The sequence below is a fragment of the Lathamus discolor genome, chromosome 12 (assembly GCF_037157495.1).
Source record: "Lathamus discolor isolate bLatDis1 chromosome 12, bLatDis1.hap1, whole genome shotgun sequence".
In the NCBI taxonomy this organism is placed as follows: domain Eukaryota; kingdom Metazoa; phylum Chordata; class Aves; order Psittaciformes; family Psittacidae; genus Lathamus; species Lathamus discolor.
This window is the reverse complement of record NC_088895.1, coordinates 12501693-12511968: the sequence shown is the minus strand read 5'-3', so window position 1 is coordinate 12511968 and position 10276 is coordinate 12501693. Positions and strand designations below refer to the sequence as shown.

General features: G+C 44.3%; 1 protein-coding gene across 6 annotated transcripts in view; it reads left to right on the top strand.

The window, feature by feature from the left end:
* Window positions 1–10276, top strand: part of KDM2B (lysine demethylase 2B) — a 118382-nt gene that overhangs the window by 6858 nt on the left and 101248 nt on the right. For 5 of the 6 annotated variants that reach the window (XM_065692286.1, XM_065692285.1, XM_065692284.1 and 2 more), the window contains 3 exons: window positions 688–832; window positions 3914–3992; window positions 9770–9816. In XM_065692286.1, coding sequence (XP_065548358.1) covers window positions 688–832; window positions 3914–3992; window positions 9770–9816 — 271 coding nt within the window. Of the gene's footprint in view, window positions 1–340; window positions 497–687; window positions 833–3913; window positions 3993–9769; window positions 9817–10276 lie in introns of those variants that run through there. The other variant, XM_065692288.1, reaches the window with a different exon arrangement.

Genomic DNA, 10276 nt, shown 5'->3' with positions numbered 1-10276 from the left:
CACCGGGACCCCCCCCCCCCCCCTCCCCTTTTAACCCGTTCTTGCCCCTCGCCGCGGAGGTGAACGGAGGGTGCGGAGTGGGGCGGGGGCTGCGCATCCATCGCGGCGTTCCATAGATTTTTAAATCGCGGCTTCCGGTGTGACTATGGAAACACGGGGATTATGTAAATCCCGAAACCGGGATGCCGTGCCTGGGATTAAATGATTCACCCCCCACCGCCCCCCCCCCCCCATTCCCTTCCCTGGGAAATCGCCTTGTATTCACGTGCAGAAATAACAATATTAATAAAAACAACCCTGCCGCTGACGAGCATTGGCCGCCGCTCACGGGGGGTTTAACGGGACCGCCTCGGTGCCGTGGCCGTGACTTTCGGGCGAGAGCCGCCGGCCTCCCGCTCGCCCCGAGCCGGCAGCTCCGGCCCCGCGGCCCCCGCGCTGGTTCCCGCAGCCAAACACCTGTTATCCGGGTCTAGTTCCGTGCCGCGGGATGGAAAAGGTTGTGCACGCAGCTGTAATTGCATGTTTGGGTTCAGGTTTTGTTCAATCTGTGTCTTGCCCCTTAATTATTTCCTCCGGGAGCTGTTTATCAACTCGGCTGCACGATGCATGCGCTTTCCTCTTATTTATTTTCCTCCTTTTTTCCCTCCCCCCCCCCCCAATGTGTTTGTGTTTTGTTTTGTTTTGTAGCGCTCCATTGGCAGAAGGCGGTATGATGAGAACGAGGATCTCTCGGACGTGGAGGAAATTGTCAGCATCAGGAGTTTCAATTTGGAAGAGAAATTAAAGAGCAAACTGTATCACGGGGATTTCGTGCATGCCATGGACGGGAAAGGTAACTGCCGGGCCGGGGCTACCCCCGCCCCGCTCCGCTCCGCTCCGCTCCCGGAGCCTCCACGTGTAGTTCCGCGCCTGGGTTCGTATTTCGCGCCCGCGCCCCCTGCCCGGGGATCCGGTGACGACGCCGGGGGGCGGCTGCTGCTGCACCGGGGCCTTGGAGCCCGCTCTGCCGTGGGGCTACCCCGGGTGTGCCCGTTACCCCCGCTCCTGCGCCCGCAGAGCAGTTGTTGCCCCGGCACGGTGCTGGGGAGGCGGCGTGGGTCCGCCGCTGCTGTGACCCCGCGCACCGCTGGGATGCTCAGGAATTGGGTCCTGGCAAAGGACAGGCTGCACCCCCAGGCCCCTGCTCCGCCGGAGGCGATTCCCGCTCCTCCTCCGCTCTGGCTGAATCCTTCCGCAAAAGGATGTAAAGGGTGCTCGCCCGGGTCGGAGACTTTAAAGTCAATCACTTTGTGTTCCTATCATGTGTTAAAGGATAACGTGATTTGGTTTGCTTAGGTGACTTTAATTACAGAGCGGTAGCAGAGGCAGCGTGGTTGCCTGGCAGGCAGGGAAACGGGAGAGCTTTGCCCGGGAATCAAAGGGGACTGAGAGGTTTGCGGGTCACCTTTATTTACTGCAGCCTTGCCGACAAGGCTCCTGATTCCCAGATGGTCGTCACCAAAACTCGGCCTTCCCGAGGGCTTTCTCAGGAAAGAGGAGTCGTGGCTGTAATCCTCCCGCAATGCCTCTAACGGGGGAGCCACTAATCTAGTTTAGAAAATTTCCTTTCCTCCCTTAGGCTCCGTTTTGCATGAGCATTTTAAGCTCCTTTTAGAAAAGTTAATGTGGTGGAGAAATTAAATACCTATCTCACTGAGGAAGGTATTTGTTTAGGAGATAAACTCAACCCTGACCCCTCTTCCTCCAAACAAAACACAAATACCTGGTTTTTTTTTGAGCTGGAAAATGTTAATTAATTTTCCAGAAAATGATGGATTTCTACCCTCACCTTCCAAATACTCAGTGGTTGCCATTGCTACACTAACTGCAGTACAGCCCGTAGCTTCCCTCTCTCAGCAGCTCTCACATCTTTGGGTTGCCTTCTCCTTTCTAGGGAACTTGAAAATAAATGAGTGTCTTTTGTTAGTTTGTTGTGGTCTGGGTCTGCTTTGTTCAGCCCCACAAGGGATTTAGGCGCTTTGTTGGGGCATTAGGAAGAAAGGCTCTGCCTTCCTACTTGCTCTGCCTTGAGTTTTACTATTAGTTCATTTTTATATCCAAGAGTTGAATCTAGGCACAACAGTGACAGTGGTTAGTAAGAATGAAACAGTTTATGTGCACACATGGAACTGGTTGAGCCATAGATTCATTGATTTTCATTTCCCATATTCTCATTTTATTTTTCATGATAACTCTGATGTATTTTGTTGCTAGGAATGTGGTTGGAGGTTTTTTCCTCGAGGTGCTGCCAGGCAGGGGTGTGATTTTTGGCTTCAATGCAGTTTGTCAGAGCTACTTGTTCCCTGCAGCTGCCTCTGCTTCTTCCACCCAGCTTCTTCTTAATGTTTGTTGACTTTCTGACTTGGATGAGTGTCCTTAAGAAAATATCTGTGGTTTATTTATTTGCTTACCTAAAGGCAGTAGTTTAATGCCTCTGGGAAAGGAAGAGTTCTCTAATACAGAAGTAGTTATTTGGTAACCTTAGTTAATTGGAGGATTCATTACACTTATTTTGAGACTAGTAGCAATAAAGTTGCCATCATTTTAATGGTTTCGTAAATGGATAATTACAGTGCTCTGATTTGCTAACTCTAAGTAGGAATATTATATCTCTACTTGTCATAATTACTAACTGAATACAGCAAAGAAAAAGTTGTAAAAATAGAGGGAAATGCATCTGCAGGAGTGGAAGCTGAGCCTCTGTGTCCCCTGTTTCTGTCAGTGTGGGTTCTGTAATAGAGAAAACCAAGGCTACAAGCTCAGGTCTGAGGTTCTCATCTCTCCCGGGAAGTTTGCATGTTGCTGGCTGAATCTTGGGGGAGTTAAACTACTTGTGTGTATCTGAATATACTACATAAAATGTGTGGTGTATTTCACACAACGTGGTGTGTTTTGAAGTGCTGGAGAGTCAGGCAGTGTTTTCCATTTTAAGGTAGCGTATGGATGCTATAGAAAAGTCATTTTTTCCTGTAGGAATGGGGGAATAGCTGAACCATAGAAACGTACATGGCCACTGCAGGAATTCCTCTTCTCTCTGTGGCACAAGGCTCCAAAGGGAGTGTGGGGTTTTGTAGGCACAGCTCACCCAAATCGCTGCCTTGTAACTTCCTCTCTAATCCCCAAATCGCTGCCATTGTATCAGATGGTTGCATAAAGAAATCCCCAGGCAAGGCCAGTTCTGCCTAATCCTCAGAGTGGAGCAACAAGGTGATACTGGGCAATGTTAACATGACACGTTTATGTTTAATTTTCAGTTCGATTGTGTGACTCCCACCCAAAATGGTTCGTTTTCCACTGTCTTCCCAAGTGTCAGAAGCTGTATAAGATTCCTATCAGCTCCTGCAGTTTTTGAGTAACTAAAAAGTACTTTGTGGAAAGTTAGAGTAACCCTCACGTAAAAAGAGAGTTCTGTGTTCACACAATCAGGGCATTCTTCTCTACACAGGTAATGCTCACATGGCGTTTTCCTAAACAGAAATGTACACCTTAAAATACATAAACTTCAGTATTCAGTTTAAACTACACATTTGCCTCCAAAGTACCAGGCTGATGTGCAGTCATTTCATTATCTGTTAACTGTTAATTTGGTATTTTATTGAGTGTTTCACCCCAGACCTTAATTGACAGACTCTGAGTGGATTCTGTTTTCTGTGCATCAGTGCACAGGAAAAATGGTGAGCAGCTGGGAGAGCATTGTCTGTCATCTGGTTTCCGCTTTGGCCCTAAAATATGCATTCTCTTTCTATTTTCCTTTAACTGGTAGTGGAGTTCTTTGGTGAGAAAAGGGAAATGGGGAGTGTTTTGAGGAAATGGAACGTGAGGTGCTAAGGCTGTTGTAATTGATGTTGGATTTTTTTATCCATTATTCAAACAGATTTTACTTTTGAGTACGTGCAAAGAGAAGCTCTCAGAGTTCCCCTCATCTTCAGAAATAAGGATGGACTGGGAATTAAGTAAGTTACAACCAAGTCTTGATGATTAATAAATGCTTTTATAAAATAACCATTATGCTTTCCACTTGTATGTGGTATTTCTTTTGATGATCTCAAAATGCATTGCAATTAGTGGGACTGTCAGCACCCTGGAGAAGAGGAATGATTATTTTCCGCTTATAAACAAGCAGATAATGAGGCCTCTAAAAGTTAAGTGCAGACAGCGTGGTACTACACAATCAAAACCAACTCACTGATGAAAGTTAGGAATGAAATTCAAAGGTTCTTGTATCAAATCCAGGCTGGAATGACACAAGAGCGTTCCTTCAATTTTTGACTTCTCAATTGTTTTGTGTGTTACAGGTGGAATGTCTAATGGTGCCTATCGCTTTCCATGATAATTGCTCTCTTCAGAATGTTACAGCTTTGTAAATATTTAATTATGTCTGGTTAAAACGTGGCGTTATTAGAATCTTTTTGAGGTTGTGTTTTGTTAATATCCAGTCATAAAGGATTTGGTATTTTAATAAGAGAATCCTGCAGGTTTCTTTGTGAAAGTGACAGTGTCTAAGGGTGAAATATTACAATGATACACTATCAGCCACACAATCCAGAGTTAGATAAATGGTCCTTGATGGCTTTGGAAATTAAGTCTTTATAACTGATTAGATCTGAAAGACAGAAAATGGATTTTCTGAAAGCATAATTACTTTGCTCAGTTTCAGCTGGAACAGCTCGAAGTTTAGGGCACTGAGGAGTCCCACTTAATTAAAAAGAATCAAGGTACCCCAGTATAACTTGTGGAGAGGAAGAGAAGAAACAGTGTTTGGGGTATTTGACAGCAGTGTGTCCTTCTACCATAACAGCAAATGGGAGCTGATGTGATGCTTTTCGCGATCTTGTGAAATCGGTTTATGTGTTGAACTCTGACCAAGAAGCACTTACAGGCACTCAGGAGTAGTTACAGTGACGTTTATGTTGTTGTACTGGGATATGTTTTTCCTTGGAACTTGGAGCTCATCCTGCAGACACAAACATTACTGGGCTTCAGCTCTTGAAGTGCTGTAGATGTTGCACAAGATCCTTCACAAACTTATCTTGTGTTTCGGTGTCCATAGGCACAAGGCGTGATATCTGCTGCTTCTTGAGAGCTTCAGGCTTCTGTAGTGAGCCATTTTCACTGTAGACATTTCAACATTCACATCTCAGCTCACACATTGCCATTTGTTTCCCTATTGTTCCTGTGCCCAAAATTTGGAGAGCTGCCAGCCAGCACTCCCCTCAGCTTGGTTAGCTGTGTGCTTTCATTGAAGCCTCCAGATGTGATACTGACTTTGGAGAGTGGCCTTTGGTCTTTCTTGATCCAGGGATTGAGAGACTCCTCAAGTTAACGGGATCATGTAGTGAGTAGCTTGGGGTTTTGTGTCAAGCGTTGGCTTGTTTTTCTTCAAGATGTGTTGCTTTTAGATGCATTTGCACTCAGCATTCCTATTCGTGTTCCTTCTTGGAAGCCACCAATGATGTTTGTTAAGACCTTGAAGAAGGAGAGGGTTTGGCTGCGTACCTGCCCTGTCTTAGGTTCTGTGCCATGTGTACAGACAGACCAGGCTGTATCCACTGCTGTGTTTTACTGAGACAGAAAAAGTGGCCTCAAATGCTGATGTGTATGTACACACAGACAGCATGAATCCGTGGATAGATGACCGCACCTTGAAGACCGTCATTGAAAGTCACGTACTTTTCTTTGCAAGCATTAGCAAAGCAGTCAAATAAATAGTCTTGGGACATGTGTTGGAAGTAGAGGAGCAGCAAGGCTGAATGCTGCATGCCTTCATTTCCAGCTGGAGATCTGCAGCTCTGGCAGTTAGGATGAACCATCTTTTGAATCCTGAACTGTGTTGTGATGTGGTGGAAGAAGAGTGAATGTTAATCCACAGCAAGAGTTTGGGAGTTAGTTACCCGACTCTCTGTCACACACTAACGCTTTGGATAGTGAAGAAGAAATACGCATTTCATTTGCTGTGATGAGCAGCCCAGCTGGACTAGCCAAATTCTCAGTCTCCTACTGACTGCTTGTGTCTTTCTCATCCTATTCTGACATGCTTCCTCCTCTCTAGGGCTGTTTCCCTTTCTCCCTTTTATAAACCATCCGCACATCATGTGCCACTTCTTCCTCCAGCTGGAATTCTCTGTCAGGAGAAGAGAGTGAAAATACTGAAGCCTTTTATTTCTCTTCTTCTAAGGACATTTTTGATGAATTAGTATGATGGCAAAAGTAAGAGCAAATTCGGTCTGATGCAGCAGCTTTGGATAGTTCCTGCATGGAATCAGTTGAATTCTCCATTTCACAGTTAACTGGGTGAATTGCTTCTGTATTTCTATTCTGTGCTGAATCATTGCATACTGGCTGCTCTGGGGGATTCAAACATGAGACTTTGTAGCTCAGCCATCTCTTATAGACCATTCTAATGTTTTTCATTTAAATGAGCATGACTTACTTGTTTGAAATGATGTTGTAAAGGAATTGTAGGCACTTGGGCATAAATGCCACTAGAATGAGAGAAGGTTGGAAACCCAGTTTATGTGTATTTTAAATGACAGAAGTGAAATGCATCAGCAGACTTCCCTATTTGGCACTCTGCAGGATAGCGTGATTTAATTTTATTTACATTTCCACTTCTTACATGTATCTATCAAAAGTAGCCGACATGCACTATAGGAATTGTGTGGATACATAAAATCTGCGTGTGAGATCAGAGCAATATTGACATCTGCATAACTGATCCAAAACATCGAGAGCCTTTTGTCTCATCATCCTGACATTTACTGCTTGAATTAAGGAGTGTCACAGCCTGCTGTGTTCTGTCACTAGAGCAAGACTAGACAGTTTGCCTCTGGATCAGAGTCACTTGCTCATGAGACTCAGGAGCCACTTCAGCCTCTGAAGGACATTCTGCTCTACTGGGTCTTTTCTAGCACTGCTGTCTTGTGCAGAGGAGGCCATGTGTGTCATGATACGGTAGATGAGGTGATCCACATACATGTAGGGTGACTTCTGAGACACAGTAGTCTGTAAAAGATAGGATACAAGATAATTTTTAGACTTGTGACGTTCTGAACAACTGATGATTTACAGCTTCTGCTCCTGTTTGCTGTGAAGCAGTCAGCTTGCATGTCTGTGCCTGGCAGATGTACAGAGCATAGCTGAACTGTTTGGTTACTGTGCTTGGAGATGCTCTGAAATGGCAAGAAATAAGATGAATGGGGACAAGCTACACTAATAGTTTGAAAATTGCTTTTCCTTGTATTTCTGACCATCATGAGATGTGACTGTGGCTGGAAGCAGGGAAGTCCACTTGAGATCTCTTAGCAGAAGAGGAGCTGCTTTTCTTGCATGGTTGTTCGCCTGTTTCCAGGATTGTAACTTGGAGAGAGGATGCTGTTTGGAGAAATGGCTCTCTTAGCTGAACAGTGGTTGTCTTGCATAGTACTGTGGTTAATCAGCTATGTCTGCCAGCCAGAGTTCATCCTCATTAGGATCTGAATAGGAGGCTTCTTTAAACATTTACTAAAACGCAGGTTTGCACCCAGTGCACACCAAAGCCTTTGCATTTCTTTCCTATTTGAGGCAACATGGTTTGTATATAACAAAATGCTGAAAATCTCAAATGTAGTCAGTCATATTTCGGTGTGAAGTCACCCTGCTGTGCTATTCTTCACCTACATTTTATGACATATGAAATCTTTGGAAGCATTCAGAGTGTTTTTACACAAGATGCATTTGCCTGAAAATTGCATAACAGGGGAAAAAAATAAAGTCTCAATTCTTGCATTGTTGGTATTCTGGATTTATATGCAGAAAACCAAAACAACACTTACTGCTCAGTGTAAGATTGACTTATTTTGCCATCATAGGGCTGAAGCAAACCAGCCCTAAGTGTGTAAGAGTGTGGCAGTTATACTGGGGGGGGTCTAGAGGTTTAAAGCTGGAGTCATTTATGGTCTCAGCAGCCAGCAGAATGGGTTTGAATTAAAGGTGGGCTTCCCAAGGCACCCCAAGTATAAAATGGGTTCTTGTACTTGAAACCTGCTGTGTTCAAGCCTGAGATTCTTCCCTGGGAGTGTCTTTTGCTAATGTATTTTACATCCTGAGACTGCAGAGAAGAAAAAGGTTATGCCAAGTGTGCTGTCCCATGCGATTTCATTGTAAGGATTGGTTTCTTCCAGTCTGAGTAGTTTATTGCTGGATTTGCGTGTATGCATCTGGCTTAGGGTCATCATTTATCTTGGTCACAGTAATCTTGTCTTGATTTTGCTTTGATTTGTGCAGATGTGAAAAAGATTGCCATAGAACTGTAATTGTTCTACGTGTCTGACCCAGAATACAGGCGAGCTGTGTCATCTGAAGATAAGCTTGCATGTTCTGCTCACCCACAAATAGTTCCTCCTTCCCCTACTTCTGACTTTCTAGTGCTTAGAAAAGAAAGATGAGCTCTGAATGAACCCTGAAGGTCAGTAGATTCAGGCTGTTTCATTCCAGCAAGGGAGTGAATTCCAAAGCTGTGGGGCCCTTGAGCTAAATGCAAAGATGTGAGGGTTGGCAGAGAACTAACAAAAGAGATTGTCCAGCCTCCGCATCCCACCGGAGGAAGGTGATAAGGATGAAAGAAAGTGGACAAACAGAATCTGACAAATAGGCCTCGAGTTACATGCAAGGCAGCAAATGCATTTTTTACCTTGCCTTTTAGTGTTTTCTTAAGAGTAAAACCTTGCTCTAAAAGTTTGCCTCTGAGCTGTATTGTTCTGATTTCTAACTGGATTATGTCACAAGTCCTTTATGACCAGAAGCAAGTTGTTTATCTTCATCCAGGGCAGTGTAAGAGGGACACAGCACCAACTGGCAGGTCCCACAGGGCTGGTTTGTGTTCCAGTTCCTTCATCAGGTTTTGTGTGATGTGGTGGGAAATGCTGTCAGAAAGAGGAAATCGGGCAGCTTTAAAACCCCACCACTGGTTTTGTTCTCTTTCTCTGTCCAGTCTGTCTGTTGTAGAATTCCTACCTGACACATAAGCCTCACTCATTTGATGTATTGGGCTATTGTCTAATTACATTAAACCCTAATCCAGTGCCTGGTAGAAGGGATTGCATAAATGCATCAACGTGGGCAAACCAATTATGCTGCTATTTAATTTAGCTCTACATTAGCCCAAATTGAATTGACCAACAATTTCCTTATTCACCCAATACAGCCAGGTTGTCTTCTGCCAGACAAGGAAGTTTGCAATAGGCATGAAAACAAATGGGTTTTAATTCATTATTTTTTATATGGTATTTCCAAGCAGTGCATCCAACCTGTGCTGATGGGACTTTGAACAAATTGGTTTTCTGCTCTATGCCTCACTTTGTATCCACTGGCAAATGAGCTGATGTTCACCTCAGGGGATGCACATGAGGCACCACCAGTTGCAAACCACTCAGCAGGGACAAGCTGTAAAGGTTTAGAATTGTATTGAGATCACCCCCAAACCTTTCCTTTCCTCCCACTCCAGTGCTGTTAGTGCTTGAAAAGACACTTCTCTTCCATTAGTAGAGAAACTTTTGTACACTTACCAATGCAAAGACATTATGTATGTCATTAAAACTTGCACTGTCCACACTTCAGAGAGGCCTTGCTTGATTCCACCTACTGCATTGCGGACAAAGGGCACTATACATTTATTTCTCTTTTATTATGGTAAAGAAAGTGTACCCATACTTATCCTGACAGTATTTAACATTGCTTTCTTTGCTAATTACAGAATGCCTGACCCGGATTTCACCGTCAGAGATGTGAAGCTATTAGTGGGTAAGTTATTTTGAATGCGCTGGATTAACTCCATACAGAACAGAATTGCTTTGAAATACTTGTCCAGTTGTGTTTGTAGACATTTGTGATAACTCTCAGAACCCGGGAGAAGGCATGGAGAAGCAATTTGTAAATGAAAAAGGCTGGGAGAACACTCATTAGTCCTTGTGCTGCCTGGACCCTGAGCTCATGCTGGATAATTGCCTAGTTGAAAGAGAGGGAATGCTTTTGCTCTTAACAGGTGTCCTACATACACTTTTGTGATCCTGGAAAGCAGCAGCTCTATTGATCGAATTCCATTTTTTTTCTTTAACTGTTGTAGAGCATCTGTTTGCTAAAGGTATGATTGGAGATGTATCACCTTGTGCCTGTGCTCCCCCACAGCCTTTATCAGTGTCAGGTCAGTGTTTTGAGGGAGGGCTGTGAGAGAGAGTGAGCACAAAGCTTTACAAACTGCCTG